Here is a 26,575-nt window from a genome sequence, read left to right on the forward strand (position 1 = left end):
CCCAGGCTGGTCTCGAACTCCCGGGCTCAAGCTATCCACCCGCCTCAGCATCCTAACGTGCTGGGAAATCAGGTGTAAGCCACCATGCCTGGCTTTTTTTTTTTTTTTTTTTTTGTCTTTTTAAGCAGCATGTCTTGAGATCAAGAGAGTGCAGAGTATAGGTTGATGGTATGGAATTATAGACTCCAAATCTTTATGCAAATCCCTGGAGATTCCATCATAAGGTGGGATCAGGTTACACATGAGCCAAATGTAGCATGTATTAGCCTATCTACTCTCCCTTCTTAAGATCTTCATCAGAAATATAGGGCCTAAGGCTTAATAGTTTTCAGAGTAATAGCCTGTCCTATGGGAGACTTTTATGACATCAAGCTACAAATCAAACAGAATTCTCTAAACCGTATATATAAATTGAAACCTGTGCCATTCACGAATACCACATATAATTTCTTTCATAGTTTTCATCTACATTATTTACCTGACACAGTGAACATTAGGTGATCAGTCAAAATTAGCAGCAAAATGCTGTTATGCTGCCAACTTAGCACCACTAAAGAGATGATGACAAAAAGTTACTTAAATACATATTGAGGGCCGGGTGCAGTGGCTCACACCTGTAATCCCAGCACTTTGGGAGCCCGAGGCGGGTGGATCACCTGAGGTCAGGAGTCCGAGACCAGCCTGACCAACATGGAGAAACCCCATCTCTACTAAAAATACAAAATTAGCCAGACATGGTGGCGCATGCCTGTAATCCCAGCTACTTGGGAGGCTGAGGCAGGAGAATCGCTTGAACCTGAGAGGCAGAGGTTGCAGTGAGCCGAGATCACTCCATTGCACTCTAGCCTGGGCAACAAGAGCAAAACTCTATCTCAAAAAAAAAAGAAAAAAAAAAAATTATTGAATAGTTATCCCAAATAGAGGTAGAAGAAACACTAGTGATCTACAGAGCTGGAAATCTTCAAAATGGAATAATCGAGATTATGCTTCTATAAAATTTATAAAATTTATCCTGTCCCAGTGTCACTCTCTATATACCCCATCCTACATTTTTAAAAATGTATCACACCCTAACATAGAATGTATGCCAATTATTTTATTATTATTTTGTTCTTCTCTGCTAGGATGTAAGGGATTTTGCTTAGTTCAGTACTTTACCCTCAATGTTTACAAAAATGCTTGACGCACAACAGATGCTTACTGAATGAATGGAAATCACATTTGTTAAGAGGTTGTGTTTCTATGTAGTCACTGAAGTTTTTCTATGGTCTTATTTTCTTTTTTCTTTCTTTCTTTTTTTTTTTTTTTGGAGACAGTCTTGCTCTGTCACCCAGGCTGGAGTGCAATGGCGCAATGTTGGCTCACTGCAACCTCCACCTCCTGGGTTCAAGCCATTCTCCTGCCTCAGCCTCCTGAGTAGCTGGGATTAGAAGCGTGCACCACCACGCCTGGCTAATTTTTGTATTTTTAGTAGAGACGGGGTTTCACCATGTTGTTCAAGCTGGTCTTGAACTCCTGACCTCATGATCCACCTGCCTCAGCCTCCCAAAGTGCTGGGATTACAGGTGTGAGCCACTGCGCCCAGCCTTCTATGGTCTTCTATACAAATAACTTGCTCCAAGAATCTAAGAAACAATGTTGCAAAGAAAAACACACATTTCACCAATGAATTCAGTTCACTAATAAAAAGGACAAACTTCACCTATGTTCAATGTATGGCTAGTCCTTCTACTTCTGTACACCAAAAATACCCTAAAAAATGAAAGATAACTAAAAAGTATAGGGAATTGAGGAGTGTAATCTTACCCTCCTACTCAGTTCTGACCATGTCTTTCCTAAAGGAGTTAAAATAAAACATAAAATTCTGGTTTTCACCATTAAAAAGACTTGGGAGAAGTTCCAACAGAAAACAGCATGGATGATTAAAGTATCTGAAAAATAAGACCTATACAGAAAGCGAAAGGAATAGAAATGTTTGGTTCAGAGAGGCAAAGACTGAGAAGCAAACTTTAATGATCTACAAGTACCTAAGAGGCTGCTTTCAAGTAATACAGGTGACCAATGTTTTCCAACCTCTATTAAGAGGAAACTAATGTAAATAAGGTTTTTAACTGATTTAATATATAAAAGAATTCATATAAAAATTAATGCATACTCAACTATATATTACATATTAAGCACCCAAAAAGAACATTGCCTGGGATAAGGTAAACATTAACAAAATCTTAGTTTTTTAAGAATCTGTTTTTCTCTGTAATCCTTGTGAAAACAATAGATTCTGCATAAACCTTGAATAGTTTAAATACAGTCAGCCTAGGTTTTTTTCCTCTGCTCTTTCATTCATAAGAACTAAAAAGATAATAACTATTCACAATTAAAAAGGCCAAAGCAATAAAAGTATTTCTTAACCTTATATAAAAGATATTCCTTTTTATTTTTGTGCCTATAAAGTTAGTGCATTAGGCTATGATTCCTACCATTTTGGATTCTTAGCCCGTGAAAATATTTAAAATATAGTATATGGCCAAGAGTTATTTGAATGTAAAGGTGTACACTGTAAAACATGTATGTTGCCAGTTTAAATTTCTAATTATATTGCCCAAACAGAAAAGCTCTCTAATCCCTAAAACACAAGTTATTCCTAAAAAGATCTATGTTCTAGGCACTATCCTACACAATTAAATCTTAATTATCTGTGCCACTAAAGTAATTAATAAAAGAAAGTGAAAATACACAATCTGCCTGTATTCCAGGCTAGTACAGCAGCCAAGTGTCCTAATTATCTAAAAGTGCAGAAAATTAATATATTGTTAGTCCTCAATAGAAAGCAATAATACTTAGGAAAGAAATGAGAAAATAATTTAAAACTGTTGTACGTTAATAATTACCATATGATACTACACTTAATAAATTAGAAGATATAACCTATCCCCTAATACTGAAATGACCTTCCTTGTGTTCCTTTATCTCTTTTTATTCCATTATTTCATTGCTCATTAGTATTTCCATTACAGTATAAGAATAAGTAAAAAGAGATAAACTTTTATTAGCACATGTTTAGAAAATTCATGAAAAGGGTGGGGAAAACAAAGGCTTGAAAGGTTTTGAGATTACTTGTAATTACTCTCCCTCATTAACAACTAATGTTTATTTTCCACCACAACAAATTAATTTCTAGTATCTAGGATCTCATAAGCTAAATGTAAAATGTAAACTGTTAGTACAAAACAAAAGAATTCCAGGTGAATTAAGCACACATTATAACAGCAGAAGAAACTTTCATTGAGCAAATTTCTTCAGTGCTACAATTCCCTATAATCTGTCAGAGTAGCTTTAATATTCCATCTAAAAAAACTTAAGATGATTAATAATGTAGCTACATGTACTGACAAATCCTATAAATCAGGTCACTTCAGTATCTACCAGTTTCTGATGTCCTTAGACCATTTAATTGCCAAATTTAAAAACTGTATGCCAAATTTTGGTTTCTAGAAATTTTGGTTTTTGGAAGGATTTTTTAACTATAAACATATATATCTGGGGCAGAGCCTTTTAATCAAGGCACCATAGATGAATGAGAATTTCTTGTATCTCTGGGAATTTGTCTTGAGAGAGAACTACTTCTCAAAAATCATATTTTGGGATGGACACAGTGGCTCATGTCTGTAATCCCAGCACTTTGGGAGGCTGAGGTGGATGGATCACTTGAGGTCCGAGTTTGAGACATGCCTGGCCAACATCTTTACTAAAAATACAAAAATTAGCTGGGCATGGTGGCAAGCACCTGTAGTCCCAGCTACTCAAGAGGCTGAGGCAGGAGAATCATTTGAACTTGGGAGGTGGTGGTTGCAGTGAGCCAAGATCACGCCACTGCACGCCAACCTGGGCAACACAGTGAGACTCCATCTCAAAAATAAATACATAAATAAAAAATAAAAAATCATATTTTGAAAGCAACTTAGCACCTCCTAAAATGTTAAGAACCACTGGTTTCAGGGAATTTAAATAAAACCTCAAATCATACCAGTTAAAAATGGAAAGCATATTGTCTACTTGGCTCAATTTCCACTGTTACTTTCCATGAGCATATAAATATATCCTAATGAAAACACTTTAATTTTAAAAATTCAAAGACCAAGGGGTCTCTTTCAGACCATTCAACTACATCTGATTAAAAAACCAGCTAATGAGAATTTTTCATTATCAGCTTATCAACTTATCAGCTAATGAGAATTTGTAAAACCTTTGCATATCAAATACAGCATTATTAATTTTATACCAACTATGGAACAAAATTTCACATAAACTTGTGTACAGTTCTATTAAAAAATAATTTACCACTTTGGATTTTCTAGTTCTGTAAGCTCTAATGTGCTGACAGATCTTAAAATTGTTATCAGTTTTCACTAATCCTAGGACTCCTCTCCATCTTATTTGGATGTATAGGTGCTACACAGAATGAATAAATTAATAAATAATGAGGCAGAATACTGCATAAAGTATCCCAAATGATATAAAATATAATTTTCTTTCTCTCATCTTTTTTTTTTTTTTTGAGACGGAGTTTCTTTCTTGTTGTCCAGGCTGGAGTGCAATGGCGCTATCTCGGCTCACCACAACCTCCGCCTCCTGGGTTCAAGCGATTCTCCTGCCTCAGCCTCCTGAGTAGCTGGGATTACAGGCATGTGCCACCATGCCCGGCTAATTTTGTATTTTTAGTAGAGACGGGTTTCTCCATGTTAGGCTGGTCTCGAACTCCTGACCTACGGTGATCCGCCCAGCTCGGCCTCCTAAAGTGCTGAGATTACAGGCATGAGCCACCACGCCCAGCCTCTCTCATCTTTTTATAATAACAGAAAATGTAAAGGTCACTACAAAATATAAGTACTTGCAAAATTTTTTTAAAAAATCAGCAAATTAATTGGCATTAATACCTAGAATCCATATATAAATGAAGAAAATTGAACAGAGCCCCAGAGACCTGTGGGACACCAGCAATTATAGCAACATACACATAAATGGGAGTCCCAGAAGATGAGAGAAAAAGGGCAGGAAAAATATTTGAATAATGACCAAAAATAACTCAAAGATTATGAAACATTAGTTTACATAATGAATTCTAATTGTAACTCAATAAACAACAAGTAGAATAAAGTCAAGAAGATCCACACCTAGATACATCATAATCAAACTGACAAAACTTAAAGAGATAACGTTTATAGCAGCAAGAGAAAAATGACTTTTCACATACATAATGAAATCCTCAGTAAGATTAATGGCTAACCTGTCATCAGAAAACCATGGATGTAAGAAGACAAATGGGATGACATGTTGAAAGAAAAAGACTGTTAGCCAAGAATTCTATATCCAGCAAAACTCTCCTTCAAAAATGAAGAGGAAATTAAGACATTCCTAGATAAACACCGAAAGAATTTGTCATTAGCCAACCTGCCCTACAAGAAATACTAAAGAAATTCCTTTAGGCGGGAAGCTGAGGTGGGCAGATCACGAGGTCAGGAGACAGAGACCATCCTGGCTAACATGGTGAAACCCCATCTCTACAAAAAATACAAAAAATTAGCCAGGTGTGGTGACAGGCACTTGTAGTCCCAGCTACTCAGGAGGCTAAGGCAGGAGAATGGTGTGAACCCAGGAGGTAGAGCTTGCAGTGAGCCTAGATCACACCACTGCACTCCAGCCTGGGCAACAAAGCGAGACTCCATCTCAAAAAAAAAAATTCCTTCAGGCTTTTGAAGAAATAAAAGGACGCCATACAGTGTCTCAAATCCACAAAGAGAAATAAAGAGCACATGTAAAGATAAATACACAAGTAAATATAAAAGACAGTATAAATGTATTTTTATTTATAACTCTTACTTTCCTCCTTTACAAGGCCAACTGCATAAAGCAATTACTGCAAAACTGTGTTGGTGAGCACATGATGTGTAGAGGTATAATTTGTATGACAATATCACAAAAAAGTGGGGAGTGAATACATGTATACTGTGCCAAAATTTTGTATACTATTGAAATTAGGTTAGTATTAAACCAAACTAGATTGTCTCAGAATGCTAACTGTAATCCCCAGGATAGAGAGAGAGAGAGAGAGAAAGAAAGAGAGAAAGAAAGAGAGAGAGGAAGAGAGAGAGAGAGAGAGAGAAACAGAGAGAGAGAGAAGGAAGGAAAGGAAAGGAAAAGGAAAAGGAAAGGAAGTAAAAAAAAAAAAGTTAAATATAGTTAAAGAAACAAAGGAATGAAAATGGCACCCTAGAAAACACCTATTTAACACAAAAAAAGTAGCGGAAAAGTGGAGGAATAAAAAAGACATAAGTCACAGAAAACAAATGGCAAAATGGCAGTTGTAAAGCCTACCTTACCAGTAATTACATTAAATATAAATGGTCAAACACTCTAATCAAAAAGGCAGAGACTGTAGAAATTATTTTCAAAACATGATCCAACTGCATGCTGTTCACAAGAGACACACTTTAGATTCAAATAGATTAAAAATAAAAGGATGGAAAAGATATATCATACCAAGAGTAACCAAAAGACAGCTGGAGTGGCTACACTAGTATCAGACAAAATTAACACAGAAATTGTGACTAGAGACAAAGGACCTTTTCAGGGCCATCTATAAAGAATATATAACAATTATAAACTTATATACACTTATCAACAGGGTCCTAAAATACATGAAGCAAGAACTTACAGAAATGAAGAGAGAAACAGACAATTCAATAATAGAGACTTCAGTCCCCCTTTAAAATAACAGAACAGACAGAAGATTAACAAGGAAATAGAAAACTTAAACAGCACCATAAACCAACCAGACCTAACAGACTTCTACAGAACACTGTACTTAACGGTAACAGAACACACATTCTTCTTAAGCACACATAAAACATTCTCCAGGACAGACTGTATATTAAGCCACTGTATAAGTCTCAGTAAGTTTAAAAGGATTGAAATCATACAAAACATATTCTCCATTCTGCAATTATAGAGGCAGTAAAAAAGAAAAACTTTAAGAAAAAAAGTATATTCTCTAAACATACTGGAATAAAATTAGAAATTAATAACAAGGAAATCTGGGAAAGTCACAAATAGGTAGAAATTAACACATTCCTAAATAACTAATGGATCAAAAGAAAAATCACTTAGGAAATTAGAAAATATTTTGAGCCAGGTGTAGTGGTGCACACCTGTAATCCCAGCACTTTGGGAACCAAGTGGGTGGGCTGCTTGAGCTCAGGTGTTCGAGACCAGCCTGGGCAACATGGTGAAATCCCATCTCTACTAAAAATACAAAAATTAGTAGGTGTTGTGGCACACATCTGTAGTTGCAGCTACTTAGGAGGCTGAGGTGGGAGGATGGCTTGCACCCAGGAGGCAGAGGTTGCAGTGAGCTAAGATCACGCCACTTCACTCCACTCCAGCCTGGGTGACAGAACCAAATGCCGTCTCAAAAAAAAAAAAGAAGAAAAAGAAAGGAAAACATAATGTATCAAAATTTATTGGTTCAAGCAAAAACTTATACATAGAACTGTTCATAACAGCTCTATTCACAATAGCCAAATGATGGAAATAATTTAAATGTCCATCAACTGGTAAGTGGATAAACAAATGTGGTATATCCATACAATGGAATAATTCATCCATAAAAAGGAATGAAGTATTGACACAGACGACATTTATGATCCTTGAAAACATTATGCTAACTGAAAGAACCCAGAAACAAAAGCCCACATATTTCATAATTTCATTTATATGCAGATACCAGAATAGGCAAATCCAGAGACAGAAAGCAGATTGGTAGTTATCAGGGGCTGTAAAGAGAGGGGAATGGGGTGTGAGTGCTAAATGCCAATGGGGATTCCATTTGGGGTGATCGAAAAGTTATAGAATTGAAGAGTGGTGATGGGTTGTACAGCATGGCGAATGTACTTTGTGCTACTGAATTGTACACTTTAAAATGGTTTAAATGGTAAATATATATTAAGTGTATTTTGTTACAATGAAAAAACATTGAAAAACAGTATTTGCATGAAAGAAAATAATGTTAAGAAAACCATAAAAGTTAAATATTTTACACAGACACTCAGAATCTAAATGAGAAAACCATGATTTCTGCAGAATAGCATAAATATAAAAACTGCCAATATGTAATTATGTTCCATACCTGTATGTGAGGCCAAGAGGCCTCAAGCGTGGGTTCATCCTCTTCTGGATCAAAATCCGGATTATCACTTGGAGGAAGTGTACGGAAGATGTTAGCACTGATCTGTAATGAAAAAATAATTTTATGTTCTTTGTTGTATGTGTAAATGAATTCGACAATTCAAAATGAAATATTTTAAAGATCACTTTAAGAAAAAAGTTATAGCTGTAAGCTTAGTTCAAAATCTATAAACCTCTCCAAGATACAAAGAAGGCAGGTGTTTGTTTCTCTCTTTTCTCTTATCCAATAACTTTGACTTCCTCAGACCTAAGCTCCTGAAGATTAGATATAGCCTCTGGATTAATCTTCTTTAAATCATAAATTGTTCTTTCCGAATTTTACTCAAAAAGAAAGAGGGGGCCAGGCGAAGTGGTTCACACCTGTAATCTCAGCACTTTGGGAGACCGAGGGGGCAGATTGTCTGAGGTCAGGAGTTCAAGACCAGCCTGGGCAACATGGTGAAACCCCATCTCTACAAAAACATAAAAATTAGCCAGGCGTCATGGTGCATACTTGTGGTCCCAACTACTGGGGAGACTGAGGCAGGAGAATTGCTGGAGCCCAGAAGGTGGAGGTTGCAGTGAGCCAAGATCGTACCACTGCACTCCAACCTGGGTGACAGAGCCAGACCCTGTCTCCAAAAAAAAAAAAGACAGAAGGGAAAGGGAGAATATAGAGGAAGGGAGTAAAGGGAATTCGAGGGAAAAAGTTATTAATTCTACTTATCTTTAATTTGATTCATTTCATCTTTCTACAATTCCTCCCATATTCCAACCTGGCCATATTCTATACTTGCCTTATAACTCAGAGTTTGGTAAAATATCTCCATTCTTATACATACCACACTAAGGGAGAGGTGGGCGAGGGTAGAATGCCTTCACTATTATTATAAATGTGTTTATAATACTTCTTGATGTTTTAATTTACTGTATTTCATCTCATCTACTTTGAGACTTTTAAAAAACATATTAACCACCTTGAAATCAGGATGTTCTTCATTTTAGATCCAGTGAAATACAGTATTTATAATTTCATGCTTTGCATTATCTTAGTACTAAGGTAATATATATCCTTTTTCTCTAGCAAAGGATAGACTGTGATCTCAATCTACAATTTTTTAAAGAATAATGAACAGACTGATAGACCAAGTAGTTTAATAAATATTTAAGGCCCAACTACTAAGGGGCTGATCATTTTGAGATAAACTATTCCAGAGGTAGAGGATAAGACAAGAAATTGCAAGCAAATTCCCAACTATTCTTATGAAGTTGCATCTTTGGTACACAAATTACTGCTAATAGTCAATTACTATAACCATAAGACTTAATAAGAATAACCTAAAATTTCATCAGCCAGAACTCAAAGCCAGTACTTGAGGGCAAAGCGAATAAACAGTTTGATGGACATCAATTTCACAAAGAGTAGCAGCAAGCCATCGATAAAATTTGAAAACAAATATATCTCACAAGAGCATAGAATTTGTCCTTGAGATTACACTTATTATTGTCAGTAGTAAAAGAAAAAGTTAACCTTGTAGCTACTAATAAAATTAACTGTATATAACAAATATTCAGAAGAGCTTCAAGAGTCTAAATGGGTAAGATGACTCAAGTATTACTTAGATATTAAATTAAGTACTCATAAATTTTTAAGAAACCAACAATATATACCTACTATGTGCATACAGAAATCAAAATAAATTTAAGAAAGCAACAACAAACACACACCTTTTTACTTGGGCAAAGAAATTAAATCCCATAATTTATTAGTATATAGCAAATTTGACTCAAATATTTGAGACTTTCAATATCTGTCAACAATTTTAGAGATTAATTCCCGACTCTAAAAATTCTTGAATATAAGCCATTTGAAATCAGTAACAGTAGGAAATACTGCTTTTTCTCCCTGAACTTTTTAAATGATTAAAAAACAAAAAAAAACCTTGAAGAAGTCCACCAGTAATTAATATTTATGTTCTCAAACTATCACTTCCTTTTATTGTCTGTGGGAGTTTAAGCCAATTTCATTTTGATTAATGTTCTCTCTATAGCCAATCTTTAAATTTTTTTGAGGCTGGACATGGTGGCCCATGCATGTAAAACCAGCACTCTGGGAGGCCGAGACAGGAGGACTGCTTGAGGTCAGGAGTTTGAGACCAGCCTGGGCAATAAGCAAGGCTCCACCTCTTAAAAAAAAGAAAATGAAAAAATTAATCGGGCATGGTGGTGCATGCTTGTAGTTCTACCTACTCAGGAGGCTTAGGCAGGAGGATAGCTTGTGCCCAGGAGGCCAAGGCTGCGGTGAGCTATGATTACGCCACTGCACTCCAGCCTGGGAAAAGAGACAGACTCTTATTTTTTTTTCTTTTTTTTGAGACAGGGTCTCATTCTGTTGCCCAGCCTGGAGTGCAGTGGCACAATCTTGGCTCACTGCAATCTCCGCCTCCCAGGTTCTTCAAGCAATTTTCTGGCCTCAGCCTCCCAAGCAGTTGGGATTACAGGTATCCACCACCACACCTGGCTAATTTTTGTATTTTTAGCAGAGACGGGGTTTCACCATGTTGGCCAGACTGTTCTTAAACTCCTGACCTCAGGTGATCCACCTGCCTTGGCCTCCCAAAGTGCTGGGGTTACAGGCATGAGCCACTGTGCCCAGCCAACTCTGTCTCAAAAAAAAAAAAAAAAAAAAAAAAATTGAAGGCTTTTATTCTCTTTAAAGAAAAAAAAAAAAAACTCTGTAACAATCGAAATTTCCTAATTCCTTTTGAGAGGTCTTCTACTACAGAGTGATGAAAGAAAACCCAACTACTATATTAGGGCCAAACTTATCTTTCCTACTACACATTTGGTTCTTCCCTGAGAACATATATTAGGCAAGGGGAAAGAAATGAAGGCAACTGTAGGTTATATTTATATTTGCTTTTAGCTTCAATACCCTGATATAAGTTTAAATTATATACTCAGTGACAATCTAATTAGTCCAACTGGATTTATTTATTTATTTTCAGACAAGGTGTTGCTCTGTCAAACCAGGCTGAAATGCAGTGGTGATCATGGCTCACTTCAGTCTTGAACTCCTGGGCTCAAGCGATCCTCTCACCTCAGCCTCCTGAGTAGCTGGACCTAAAGGCTCATGCCACCATGCCTGGCTAATTTTTTTATTTTTATTTTTAGTACTTTTTGTAGAGATGGGTCCTTGCTATGCTGCCCAGGCTGGTCTTGAACTCTTGGCGTCAAGTGTTTCTCCCACCTCAGCCTCCCAAAGTGCTGTGTTTACAAGCATAAGCGAGCCACTGCACTGGACTAAATGTTTGTATTTTGTTAGTATACAATAAAATACAAAAAAAAAAACAAAAAAAACTCACAAATACTAAACAAAATCCTACTGTTTGATAGAAAATAAGGTTGAATTACTAATAAACAGCAAGAATCCTAAACAATCTTACTTCAATAAAGTTGGCTGTAGTTTTTTTTCACATCAGATATTCCATTTATTTATCTTCTTAAAGATCCTGACTTTCAATTAAAGTGTTATACCTGACTCCCTTACCCACTACTTAAATGTGGAGATCCCTAGTCTTTCATCGGTCTTCCCTTTCCCCTTTAAAAGTTCTCAGTAATGGCTGGGTACAGTGGCTCACGCCTAAAATCCCAGCATTTTCGGAGGCCGAGGCGGGTGGATCACGATGTCAGGAGTTCAAGACCAGCCTGGCCAAGATGGTGAAACCCCATCTCTACTGAAAATACAAAAATTGGCCAGGCATGGTGGTGGTGGGCACCTGTAATCCCAGCTACTCAGGAGGCTAAGGCAGAGAATTGCTTGAACCCGGGAGGCAGAGGTTGCAGTGAGCCAAGATTGCACCACTGCACTCCAGCCTGGGCTACAGAGTGAGACTCTGTCTCAAAACATAAATAAATAAATAAATAAATAAAAATAAATAAAAGTTCTCAGTAACCATTCACCTCCATGACGTTAATTACCTATCGATCTGTATAATCCCAGGCCTAAATCCTTCTCTTAAGCTCTAGATCTGCACTATCCAATATGGGAGCCACCAGCCACTGTGACTCTCTCAATTCCCAAACTTGTATATGCAATGATGGTATCATTGGAATGGATGGGATAATCTTTCAAATGAACTATTTTTTAAAATTTGGGGGATGTATTGTACATTTATTTAAAATCAGTCTCATTAATCCATTATTATACCTCAGATCTTAAATTTACATACATCTGAGGAACATAAGTCTAGAGGCTTACCATTTTTACTATATCAGAATACGCTGATTCAACAATTACACCACGATTAGTTGAAACATACTCAACCAGTTCATTCAGTGTTGCTCTTTTAATTTCTTTGCTCTTCAAGTCTGAAACAGAGTCCATGAAATCAAACAGTATACAACACTGCTGCAACTTCTGACAGAAAAGATCTTGTTGTTCATTTGAAGTGGCATCTATAAATAAAAATAAAGAAAAACTTAGAAATAACCTACTCAGAAGTTACTTTTATATATTTATTAATTTTGTAGAAGCTATTCACATATGTAAAACTTCTTCCAAAAATCTAGTGAGAAATGTGCCCATCTAACCCCATCATTCAGGGATTCATACTGGACCCTTCTCTCTATTACTCACAATCAATCATTAAAAAAATTGTTTTAAAGAAATGTGGTCTTGCTACATTGCCCAAGATAGACTCAAACTCCTGGGCTCATGTGATCCTCCTGCCTCAGCCTCCAGAGTAGTGGAGATTATGTGCCACCATGCCCAACTAATCATTAAATGTTATTGATTCAACGTCTTTAACATATTTGAAATCTATCCTTGTCACTCCCATTGTCATTTCAGACTCTCACCATGCCTCATCTGGACTACAGCAATGATATTCTAATTGCTCCTCTTATCCCATAATCATTACCACTCCTGACATACCCTCCAAACTACTTCAAAATGAGAGTCGGTGTGCTCAAGTTCCATGTTTTTCAATGATACTCCAATAATTAAATAATAAAGTTCAAACTCCTCTGGGCTGTATACAAAGTGCAGCTGTCTACTGTCAAGAGTCATCTCTTAACCTTTCCAACATGCCTTCTCATTTTCGTTAAACCATACTCTATGCAGTTCCCCGAAGGTTACATAATGTTTCCTCTGTCTGGAATGCCCTTCTTCCCACATTCCCACCCCAGGAACACTACCTACTTATAAAGTTTCAGCATAAGTCCCTTCTTTTTTTTTTTTTAATTTTTATTTTTTTGAAACAAAGTCTTGCTCTGTCGCCCAGGCTGGAGTAGGTTTCAGAAGCTTTCCTTATGGTACTGAAGTTAAATTGGTTGGTTTATCCACTTTTACCCAAATATGTTTTAGGTGCATATCCCTATTATAGTATTTACTGTGCTTTACAGCAATTATATTTTACGTATTCAGCACCCCTCAACTAAAAGCAGGAACCAACAGCCAGGCACAGTGGCTCACACCTATGTAATCCCAGCACTTTGGGAGGCCAAGGCAGACAGATCACTTGAAGTCAGGAGTTCGAGACCAGCCTTGCTAATATGGCAAAACACTGTCTTTACTAAAAATACAAAAATTATCAGGGCGTGGTGGCGCGTGCCTATAATCCCAGCTACTCCGGAGGCTGAGGTAAGAGAATCACTTGAACCCGGGAGGCTGGGGTTGCAGCAAGCCGAGATCGCACCACTGCATTCCAGTCTGGGCAACAGAGACGACGTCTCAATCAGTCAATGCAGAAACCAAGTTTTATTTATCTAATTATTTCTGTCTTTCTATCTCTCTACTTCTCTTTATCTTTCTAGTATCTAATACAATACCTGGCATATAATAGGTACTCAAAAAATGGGCCGGTGTGGTGGCTCATGCCTGTAATCCCAGCACGTTGGAAGGCTGAGGCAGGCGGATGACCTGAGGTCAGGAGTTCAAGACCAGCCTGGGCAAATGGTGAAACCCCATCTCTACTAAAAATACAAAAATGAGCTGAATGTGGTGGGGGGCACCTGTAATCCCAACTACTGGGAAGGCAGAGGCAGGACAATCACTGGAACGCGGGAGGTGGGGGTTGCAGTGAGCCGAGATAGTGCCACTGCACTCCAGCCTGGGCCACAGAGTGAGATTCAAGTCTCGATTTAAAAAAGCTTATTGTTTTATATTCTACTTATTACAAAAATACGGACACATCGTATCGATTTGATTCTAACAAATGTTAAATCCTTTTGTATCTAACCTTCAAAACCATAAAACTTCAATTCTGAACTTCCATATCTATAAACAAGGACTTCAATTAGCTCAATCACTTAAGATTATTGAACTTTTGAGAGTAAAATTTAAAAATTCAACTCTGATATTTAGCTCATAATATACAAAACTATTCTTCCATTCAAAACCAGTACATACTTTATATAAAGATACAGGCAAAAATCTTCGTAAAGATGGTAACCTAATCAAGAATGCCTATGCTTTGTAATTAACTCCAGGGCAGGAAGCTAAAAGGTAAAATTACCTTTCAATTATATTCAAGTTGCTGTCCTTAAAAAAGCTGATTTAGATAAGGTACTGCTGAACCGTAGTAGGTCAGGTATTCTAAGCATGTTCACACAAAGTCACAAGACATAAGGCACATTCTTTTCATTGGTCAATTATTATTAAATAATTTTACAATAAAACAAATGTGGATATATTATAAAGAACAGCAAAAGTCACATGATTTTTGAAGTAAAAATATGAAGACTTGAATTTGCTGCAGTTCATTTGTGGCTATGCCAGTAAAATAAGATAGCTCCACACTTACAAAGAACTTATATTTAACACTTCCTGTTCCAAAATCAATAATGACTCTCTGCTTTATGAAGGCTAAAGTCTATAATCCTAAGATTGGCATTCAGAGTCCACGTAATATTGACATATATGACATTTTTCACTACCAATTTGGTAGTTTTTGATTCAGGGTCACTTTTTTTTTTTTTTTTTTTGAGACGGAGTCTCACTGTGTTGCCCAGGCTAGAGTGTGGTGGTGTGATCTCGGCTCACTGCAACCCCCGCCTCCTCCCAGGTTCATGTAATTCTCCTGCCTAAGCCTCCCAAGTAGCTGGGATTACAGGCCTGCACCACCACGCCCAGCTAATTTTTGTATTTTCTTTTAGTAGAGATGAAGTTTCACCATGTTGGCCAGCCTGGTCTCAAACTCCTGACCTTGAATGATCTGCCTGCCTCGGCCTCCCAAAGTGCTGGGATTACAGGTGTGAGCCACCACATCCTCATTCAGGATCACCTTTTATGAAACTGTTCTTAGGTGGGAATATTTTGATTTTTGATTAAAAAATATTTGATTTAAAAAATTAAATTTGCAGCTATTTTTAATACTAAGTAATATGTCAAACAGTTGTCTTTATCCCAGAATTAAAATTAATTCTATTGGGGGTGAAAATGAAGCATGAGCCAACATACATGCTACATATAACCAGCAGTCTTATGTTTACTACCTTTTTTTATCCCAAAATGGCCATTAGTCATTCTAAGCAGAATCTGCTGCTTCTCTGTAAAATCAGTTGTTTCTTGAATGGCCCTTTTCTTAAATCTTCTGGGGCTTTTTACCCTTAAAGTTAAAATGGTTATGTGCATTTAATTTCCATTAATAAATGATGTCTCCTAATACTTAATTTATTTCAACTAACAAAAAGATGTCTGCTTGATATTACCACTTAGTTTGAAAACTAGAGATGGACACCTCTGCTTATGTATGTACTACACACTAAATGAGATACATGTTGACTATGTGGGCTATAAGACTCCTTCTCGATCCATAGTGTACAGGAAATCCCTATAGTTTTGTCAGTTATTCAGTAGTATCTTTATAGTTATCTATTTTCAAAGATATCTATATCCTTAATATATGGCTTTATTTTATAATACATATCTTTATAATTAATATAAATTCCATAATGATGACTTGGTGAAATAGTTGCCATACCTTGAGAGGCTGCATTCTAACAGAGTTTTAAGATATATTTTAACTCTTTCTCCCTAACGCTAATAGTAATACAAACTCACATAAGATCCCACTTCAATTATGTGAATACCTTATATAGCCAGTCCTCTTCTCTCCTTCCTCCCACTACCACCTCCTCAATGTGAAACCAGCTCTCTTAATCTCTAAAGGCCGTGTGTTTGTTCAAAGTCTTTTCCCTACCTGAAATACTTCACTAGATTTCCTCCCCTATCTTTCCATATCCTACTTGCCCTTTAAGAACAAACTTAAATCTCACATTCTCCACAAAATTTCCCTTAGGTAGGTCAGGATATAATGATCTCTCCCACCTCTCATGATCTATAGTGTTCACAACCTCAATTATGTATTTGAGTACCCATTATCTTTAGGCCTATATTCAACAGATGTTTCTTTCATCAACCACCAAAAGATTTCAGGCTCCTCAAGGGGAAGGATTATTCACTGAGCAGGGTTTCCTTTTTATTTCTTTTTTATCTAGGATAGGGTATAAGGAGTTAATAAATACTTACTTGATGCTTCAAAAAACTCTCTGAATTTAAAGAATAAAGATACTGCACTGAAACACAGTCTACTGAACAAGGAGAAGTTCAAAATTGGTGCTGGCTATTAACAGTGACATAAATAATGAATTACTACAACATGCCTATGTTTAAGAATTAATAATGCCGCGTGCGGTCGTGCCTGTAATCCCAGCACTTTGGGAGGCCTAGGCGGGCAGATCACAAGGTCAGAAGATCAAGACCATCCTGGCTAACATGGTGAAACCCCGGCTCTACTAAAAATACAAAATATTAGCCAGGCATGGTGTTGGGTGCCTGTAATCCCAGCTACTCGGGAGGCTGAGGCAGGAGAATGGCATGAACCTGGGACGCAGAGCTTGCAGTGAGCCAAGATTGCACCACTGCACTCCAGCCTGGGTAACAAAGCGAGACTATGTTTAAAAAAAAAAAAAAAGAATCGTAATGACCATTTTTATGAACAATCTACCTTGATGGTAGAATTAAATGGATTGAGATAACAATCATGAACATGAGTGCATATATTTCAAGGTGAAATACAAATGGAAAGTCTGTTTTTCTAACACTACAGGCTAAGTAGCCTGTGGCTAGCACAAAAAAAGACACAAAATAACTTTCAGGATTGGAAAATACAGTCATGCACCACATAACAAAGTTTTGTCAACAACAGACTGCATATGTAATGGTGGTCCCATATAAACCGTATTTTTACTGTACTTTTTCTTGTTTAGATACACATATACTTACTTTTCAAATTGCCTACAGTATTCAAACAGTAACATGCTGTGCAGGATTGTACACAGCCTAGATGTGTAGTAAGCTATACCATTTAAGTTTGTGGAAGTATACTCTATGATATTTGCACAATGACAAAACTGTCTAATAATGAATTTCTCAGTACATAGCCCCATCATTAAGCACAATCATAGTAGGTTTAAGAACATGTTACCCTTTTTTTTTTTTTTTGAGACGGAGTCTCGTTCTGTCACCCAGGTTGGAGTGCAGTGGTACAATCTCTGCTCACTGCAACCTCCGCCTCCCAGGTTCAAGAGATTCTCCTGCCTCAGCCTCCCAAGTAGCTGGGATTACAGGCGCTCACCACCATGCCTGGCTAATTTTTGTATTTTTAGTAGAGATGGCATTTCACCATGTTGGTCAGGCTGGTCACCATCTCCTGACCTCGTGATCCACCCGCCTCAGCCTCCCAAAGTGCTGGGATTACAGGGGAGAGCAACCATGCCCAGCCCCATGTTACACATTTTTTAAAAAAGACTTTTTCTGGGAACCTAACTCTTGGGTCTCCTCCTCCAGAAAGAAATTAATGTTTTTCCATAGCTTATCCATTCAGTAATCCATTTCTTAGCCTGAAGATGCATTTAAATTTGTTTTTGTTTTTTCTCCCCCAGAACTATATCCCAGCATTACATAATGCTTGGGTGGGATAGGTCACATCTGAATTCTCCCAAACATCAGAAGTATTTAGAAGCAGTTAATGTTACAACTCCACTGGCTCTGGGTTAAAACAGAAGTTTCCAATTCTTGATTATTTTTAGGTATTATGATATAGAAAGATCTTTTCCTACTAAACCCTTCCCATTAAGTACATAACGTCTATTGAGCAGTCTGCTGTGCTCCATATTAAAATACAGTACTACTGCTAACGTTAGTACTTCATTCCAAAGACAATTCTAAGTGTTTTATATGCACTAATTTCACTCTCACAACAATCTTTTGAAGCAAATTCTGAAAGAGATGATTTCCTGCCTTCAAAAGACTAGAAGCAAGTTGAGAAGGGAAGATACAGAACACAGAAAGTAATGCTATCAGGCAAAACGGAAAAGGTACTACCACAGTATATATTTACCACATCTATACTGACTACTCTCCACACAATCTGGAATCAAAAAGAATTCAAGAGTGCTTACAAGATTAAATATAAACAGAAAAATTAAAAATGAAATCAGAGGGCCGGGAGCAGTGGCTCATGCCTGTAACCCCAGCACTTTGGGAGGCTGAGGTGGGCGGATCACGAGGTCAGGAGATCGAGACCATCCTGGCTAACACGGTGAAACCCTGTCTCTATTAAAAATAAAAAAAATTAGCCGGGCGTGGTGGCGGGAGCCTGTAGTACCAGCTACTCAGGAGGCTGAGGCAGGAGAATGGTGTGAACCCGGGAGGTGGAGCTTGCAGTGAGCCCAGATCCTGCCACTGCACTCCAGCCTGGGCAACAGAGCAAGACTCCATCTCAAAAAAAATAAAATAAAATAAATTTAAAAAATTAAATCACAATTAATTAAATGCAAGAAAGCTTTACAAGATATTTGACTGCTATATTTAAGGGCTTTTGTTTTTACTAAGTTTCTTGGCAGCTAAGGTAAAACAGTTGTGAAGAGTAAGCCATACTGTAAACGGTTAAATGAGAGAAGAGAAGCTGCTGTTATGTACTGCTGGTTGGCCTACTTGTAGGTTCAAGACATGCAACATTTTTATATAGGTCAAAAACATTTTTATGGTAGTTATCCTGCAAGAAAAGATGGTAATCATAGTTTTCATTATTTAAAAAATTATGAAATATTTTGCATTTGTAGATGCTTAATATGTCCCAACTCTAGTACATTTGTGAAACAGTAACACTGAATTTTCTCATAAGAAAAAAGAGCAGAAAATATAAATAGGTTGAAAAAAGATCAGCCTATCTTCTTGTTTTATTTCATAAACATGAGTAACAATCTGTAAGAAAAAGAGCACACAGGCCAGGCATGGTGGCTCACGCCTGTAATCCCAGCACTTTGGGAGGCTGAGACGGGCGGATCACCTGAGATCAGGAGTTTGAGACCAGCCTGGCCAACATGGTGAAACCCCACCTCTACTAAAAATACAAAATGTTAGCCGGGCGTGGTGGTGCACATCTGTAATCCCAGCTACTTGGGAGACTGAAGCAGGAGAATCGCTTGAACCCGGGAGGCAGAGGTTGCAGTGAGCTGAGATCACACCATTGCATTCCGACCTAGGCAACGAGAGCAAAACTCCGTCTCAAAAAAAAAAAGAAAAAGAACACATAATAAATCTGTTAAATGTAAAAAGCACAGACAATATCTGCACTGGCCACTTTATTCTTCAGCTTCTCCATTTTAAGAATTCTTGCAAATGAAGTCTGTCATAATGATGTTTCAGTCTGGCAATTGGGCTGATGCTGATTATCCATTTGCCATTCTCACTACGGATGATAACGTCCATTCTGATTCCTACGGTGACAGCTTGCTCACCTGGCATTCTCCCTGCAAGAGATGCTGATATTTTCTATCAGAATTTCACTTAAAGGTTTAAAAATGAAAACGTCTTTAGAAACAAACAAGTTCACAGGAAAAATTCACACCACCTTACAGCGCTGCATCATCAGCAACTAGAGTTGTGGCTGACAAGGTAACTTTTGGATCATGCCCTGAGTACTACAACACAGTAGTTTGCTCAGTCACTCTGAATTTAATTATCATAAGAGGTCCAAGTTTTGTTGGGACAATTTTAACCAGGTTTTCTTGAACCGATGACATATATCTGTTTCAAATGGATGCTGATTTCTTCCAAAATGTATAAACAAATGAGTAAATAAGGGATGCGTATTTAAGGTCCTAGTGACCTCTATTTAAATGAAGAGAATGTCCTACATGTAAACTTATAAGTATACAGTTGATCTGCATTATCCATGGGGACAAGTTCCTGGACTCCCCTGGATACCAAAATCTGAGGATGCTCAAGTCCCTCGTGTAAAATGGTCTAGTATTTCCATCAACCTATGCATAGCCTCCTGTATACTTTAAATCATGTCTATATTACTTACACCTAACACAATGTAAATGCTATGTAAACAGTTGTTATACTATATTATCTAAGGAATAACGAGCTGAAAAAAAGTCTGTACATATTCTGTATAGACTCTTCCTCCCTCCCCTGGAGTATTTTTGATCCAAGGTTGGTTGAATCCACAGATGTGGAACCCACAGATATGGAGGGCCAACTGTATTTTGATCTTCCCAAGTATTTACCAAGGAACAATTCAGAGTACTATCTACTATCATGGTATATCATATTTAACCATTTCCAATGCCTTAAGTCTTTGTGTTGCCTCAAGGAAATTTGACTACGCACTTACTTAATATATGTAATAACCTGCAGCATCAATTTGTGGTCATCTCTTCAGCATCAGAGTTAGGATTTATTAAAAGCATTCTTCCAAAAATAAAAAATAAAATTTAAAAACAGCATTCTTCTAGAAAATATCACTAAATCCACAATATAAAGAGCTCTGCATGAATATTATGAAAGGTACAACAAACTGCACAATCTAGGAATTATCTTTTAAAAAAAACAGATATGCCTTGCTTTGCTAAATACATAATTAATTTAAATTTGGCTAAAAGATGTGTTTTTAAAGCACATTTTAAACTGTATTTCAATTTATTATGACTGCCACTTGATCTCACTAAAGATAATTCTCAACACTGTAAAAATCCCTGCATGGCCTCAAGCCAAGGGTGACTCAAGATAACTCTAGGGAAGGGCAGAATTTCACCTTTGGAGGATTATTAACACACCTTTTAAAACTCACAAAAGCCCTGCTAGGTTTTTCCTAAATTCTTACGTTTTTTTCAATACTCAACTTGAAAATATATCTGGCTCACACTTTTTTTTTTTTTTTTTTTTTTGAGACTGAGTCTCAGCTCACTGCAACCTCTGCCTCCCAGGTTCAAGTGATTCTCCTGCCTCAGCCTCCCAAGTACCTGGGACTACAGGTGCCCACTACCACGCTCAGCTAATTTTTGTATTTTTAGTAGAGATGAGGTTTCACCATCTTGGTCAGACTGGTCTCAAACTCCTGACCTTGTGATTCGCCCGCCTTGGCCTCCTAAAATGCTGGGAATATAGGCATGAGCCACTGAACCTGGCCCTGGCTCACATTTTTAAGAAACACTGCTCTAGTATACTGTTTTTCAAAGTGTAGGTTGCACACCATTGGTGGGCAGTAAGATCAAGTTAGTGGGTCACAACCAGAGTTTAAAAAAACAAAAAATCAGAGTGCATTGCACGTAAGGATATTATGTCATGGAAGTATGTAAGTTGTGAAGTAAAATGTATTTCTCACTATAGTTTACAGTCAAAAAGAGTTTGAAAACCATTGCTTTACAATATGTGAAGTACCTCAGGTTCCCACACTACACAGCATGCCCAAGATCATAAAGCAAATTTGTACTGAAGCTAGGACTTAAACCACCTAGAATGTAAGGTGAACAAGTATGAGAATACTGTTTTTGAAATATCAAATGTTCCTTTAAAAGCTGTATCCTAAATCGTTACCCATTAGAGATTCACAGTACGTATCAGTTAAAAATGGCAATTTTGTTTATTTTCTCTCCTTCTCTCTAAAATAAAAGTAGACCCCCCCACCAAAAAAAAAAAAAAAAAAAAGATAAAAACCCACAGTAACAGAGAACAGAAGAATAGGCCCTTAGGGCAAGAGACTTCAACAAATTTCAGGGAAAACTCAAAGTAGGTGGAGAAGTGGTAACTGGCAAAACTAAGAGGAAGTCACGTCCTAGAATAAAAAGAAGGGGGAATACAGACAAGGGTCCTACAGAAACTTCAGATTAGCGGGAATACAGACAAGGGTCCTACAGAACTTCAGATTAGTTCAAGATTAAGAAATATCTAGTGAAACAGAGGAAAGGATTAAGACATGAACTAAAATGGGGGATTAAATAAAAGTCTGGATTTGCTGAAGAGTCTACCATCCCATTCCAAAAGACAGTCAAGCATTCATGTTTCAGGCAAGAAAATTAGAAGGTTCTTCCCTACTGAAACTGAATAGTGCCAGAGGAGGATTCCTACATTCCAACATTTAACTAGTTCCCTAACCAATTACTCTAAACAAAACCAGATAATCAATAAACCCCAACCAACTCTTACAGTAATTTTTTGTTTATCCATACATATTAATGGAAAATAAAGGATCACCAGACATTCAAGGAAAAACTACAACATGACATAAAACCAAATACAGAGAAAAACATGATCCCAAAGGGATAATTCAGCACATCACTGAAAATTCAGATGCCCAGGAGAGAAGAATAAAAGCTTTCAGATTAAAAAAAAAAAAAAAGTCATCCACAAAGGAATCAGAGGTTAAATATCCATGGAATTTCTTATCAGCAAAAAGTCATGCCAGAAGATAATGGGGCTATCCTATTAGAATTCTAATGCCAGTCTAGAACTCTATAACTAGTCAACTATCAATTAAGTACAGAGGTTCAGGAAGGGCATTTTTAGACATGTTCTGGATTAGGCTTTGGCTTAAGGAAATGTTATGGCTGTTTGATCTTCTATTCAGACCACTCAAACTTTCTCCAAATCAGCAGTAAGGCTGTTCTGCTTTCCTATCATGCATGTGGTCACTGGAGTAGCACTTTTAATGTCCTTCAAGAGTTTTTCCTTTGCATTCACAACTTAGCTATTTGGTACAAGAGGCCTAGCTTTTGGCCAATCACAGCTTTCAACATGCCTTCCTCACTAAGCTTAATCATTTCTAGTTTCTGATTTAAAGTGAGGTGTGAGACTCTCCTTTCACTTCAACACTTAGCAGCCATTGCAGAGGTATTTCATTGGGAATAGGGAGGCCCAAGGAGAGGAAGAGAGACCGGGAAATGGCTGGTTGGTGGAGCCGTCAGAACACAAACAATACCTACTGATTAAGTTTGACATCTTATATGGGTATGGTTCATGATGCCCCAAAACAATTACAATAGTAACATTAAAGATCACTAATCGGAGACGACCATAATAGATAGAATAATGCAAAAGTTTGTAATATTGCGAGAATCTCGAAAACGTGACACAGACACACAAAGTTAGCACATGCTATTGGAAAAATGGGACCAACAGACTTGCTCAATGCAGGTTTGCAAAAACCTTCCATTGTTTTAAAAAAATAAAACCCACAATATCTGGGAAATGCAATAAAGTGAAGCACAATACAATGAGATGTACTTGTATGTATACTTCATATTTACATAAAATGAAAATATCAGAGAAATAATCTATATAGTTGAGTACATAGCCTGGCTTATTTCAATGACTCATTCAATATTAGCAAACTTTGTGAGAATTTTTTGAAGTAAATTAGAATCTTTAGGAAAATGCTGCAAAGAAGTTTTATATTATGTTCTTGAATGTCAATTTATGAAACCTACTTAGGAAGACTGTACAACTAAATTAAGAGGTCTTCAAGACAAGTTTGGGTGTTTTAACTCTGTGTAACATATATCTGACTACAGAAATGTCACGCAAAATGAAACCTCATTCTCAACCATGCAGGGATGTTAGTATACCCTCAAAAGAGAGTAAGTCCAGTTTCCCAAGGAGCTTAGTGTTCGTGATGAATTTTCAATGTCTGAATCTATTCCTCTGCCTTACAAACTCAGCTGTTTTTTAAAATCATACATAACACAAATTCCCCAAGCTCACAAAACAGTAATAAATACCAATTTATTAATCCAGGATGAGAAACTATTCCCCATATACTATATTAGAATATTCTGATTATGTGTTCCCATAGGAAACTTATAAAACAAGCCAAATCATAAGCATAATGATGCCTGCGGTATTCATTTTCTATTCTTAGTAACAAATTATCCCAAAACTCTGCGGCTTAAAACAATTAATGGGCTGGGCGTGGTGGCTTATGCCTGTAATCCCAACACTTTGGGAGGCTGAGGCAGGAGAACTGCTTGAGCCCAGGAGCTGAAGACCAACTTGGGCAACATAGCGAGAACTTGTCTCTACAAAAAATTTAAAATTTAGCCAGACTTGGCTGGGCACAGTGGCTCATGCCTGTAATCTCAGCACTTTGGGAGGCTGAGGCGGGCAGATCACTTCAAGTCAGGAGTTGAGACCAACCTGGCCAATATGGTGAAACCCCATCTCTACTAAAATACAAAAAAAAATTAGCCAGGCATGGTGGCATGTGCCTGTAGTCCCAGCTACTCAGGAGGCTGAGGCAGGATAATAGCTTGAACCCGGGAAGCGGAGGTTGCAGTGAGCAGAGACTGAGCCACTGCACTTCAGCCTGGGCATCGCAGCGAGACTCCATCTCAAAAAAAAAAAAAAAATTAGGCTTGATGGCACACACCTGTAGTTCCAGCTACTTGGAGGCTGAAGTGGGAGGATCACTTGAGGCCAGAGGGTTGAAGCTGCAGTAAGCTGTGATCATGCACTCTAGCCTGGGCAACAAAGCAAGAACCCATCTTAATTTAAAACAAAACAAAACAAAACAAAACACTACCTTTCTCAATTTGTGTCAGGGATTCAGAAAGGACAGAACAGGGATACCTTATCTCTGCTCCATGATGTCTAAGGCCTCAGCTAAAGGACTAGAAAGCTAGAGGATGGAATTCTGAGAAGGCTAAATCACTCATATGTCTGGTAGTTGATGGCTTTTGACTGATAGACTAGCTGGGGCTAGTACCAGAACCTCCAACATATAACCTCTCCATGCGGTCTGAGCTCCCTCCTAATATGGTGACTGTGTTCCAAGGGCAATGAATCTGAGAAGTCTAATGAAAAACAAGCAAGGCTCTTATGAATATAATTATAAAACATTCTTGAAATGTATTAAAGAGATAAATAAATGGAGATATACTATATTCATGGGTGAGAAGAATCAATGTTTTCCCCCAATGAATCTATACAAGGAACACAATTCAGATTAAATTCTCAATAGGGTATTTTGGTGGACCCATTAGAGTTGTTCTCAAAAATGCGCCTGGAAAAATAAAGTGAAAAAGAATAGCCAAGATGATTTTTAAGAAGATGAAGAAGGGAAGAGTCATCTTACCACATTTAGTAATTAAAACCACATGGTATTGTGCAGGAATTTACAGACCACTGAGGAAAAAAAAATAAGGCACTTAGAAACATGCCAGCATACACATACAAAAGGTTAGTATATAACAGGGTTCGTGTTTTAAAAAAAAAAAAAAAGTCAGTAGGAAATATTTAAAATTCAATAAATTATTCCAACTACTCATATGAAAAAAATTAAAATTAGACCCTTCACACACAAAAATTAGTCCCAAGAGAACTAAAAAATTAAATGTGGACAAGAAATTGGTATACAGAGTGTACAAAAGAACACCTACAAATCATTAAGAAAAAAAACAAAATCTATAGGAAAAAAAGGTCACATGAAACATAAATGACTGATAAGCATATGAAAAGATATTCAACCACACTGGTAACCAAAAAAATGTAAGTATGTATGAACGGTATACATGAATTTATACATGAAATGTCATACATTACTTTATACCTATTGGGTAAGAATGACAAAAAGTGTGGGCAAGACTTCTTCCAGAAGACTAACCTTCCCACTGTAAACTACTAAAAACTGAACAAAATATATAAAACAATAGTTTTCAGATGCTGGAAACAGGCAGTAGAGGACTGTGATCCCTGTGGGAAGGAAAACAAAGCCCCACAATCACACCAGCTTCCTACCTGCTAGGGCTCTCCAGAAGAGAGAAGGCACAGGAAAAAAAAATCCCTAAAAGAACAAGCAGATTTAATGAGCAAAATAAAGACTACAAATAGGGCTACTGAGGTGGCTAGGATTTGCATAGAAAAGTACTAAAGAGAAGGCAACTATACAGAGAAGGAACTTTCTATTTTCTCTATTTATGTTGAAGTGATACTTTTTATTTTATTCTATTTATGTAACAAAACTTTTTTTAATGTAAAACCAGCCTTGCATTCCTGGCATAAATC

General features: G+C 37.2%; 1 protein-coding gene across 1 annotated transcript in view; it reads right to left on the minus strand.

Moving 5' to 3' along the window:
* Window positions 1-26,575, minus strand: part of PPP2R5A (protein phosphatase 2 regulatory subunit B'alpha) — a 74,805-nt gene that overhangs the window by 22,206 nt on the left and 26,024 nt on the right. The window contains exons 2-3 of the mRNA XM_025401447.1: window positions 12,482-12,678; window positions 8,183-8,284 (exon numbers count right to left, since the gene is read on the minus strand). Of these exons, the coding sequence (XP_025257232.1) occupies window positions 8,183-8,284; window positions 12,482-12,678 (299 nt within the window). The remainder of the gene's footprint in view (window positions 1-8,182; window positions 8,285-12,481; window positions 12,679-26,575) is intronic.

The sequence above is a fragment of the Theropithecus gelada genome, chromosome 1, assembly GCF_003255815.1.
Source record: "Theropithecus gelada isolate Dixy chromosome 1, Tgel_1.0, whole genome shotgun sequence".
Lineage (NCBI taxonomy): Eukaryota > Metazoa > Chordata > Mammalia > Primates > Cercopithecidae > Theropithecus > Theropithecus gelada.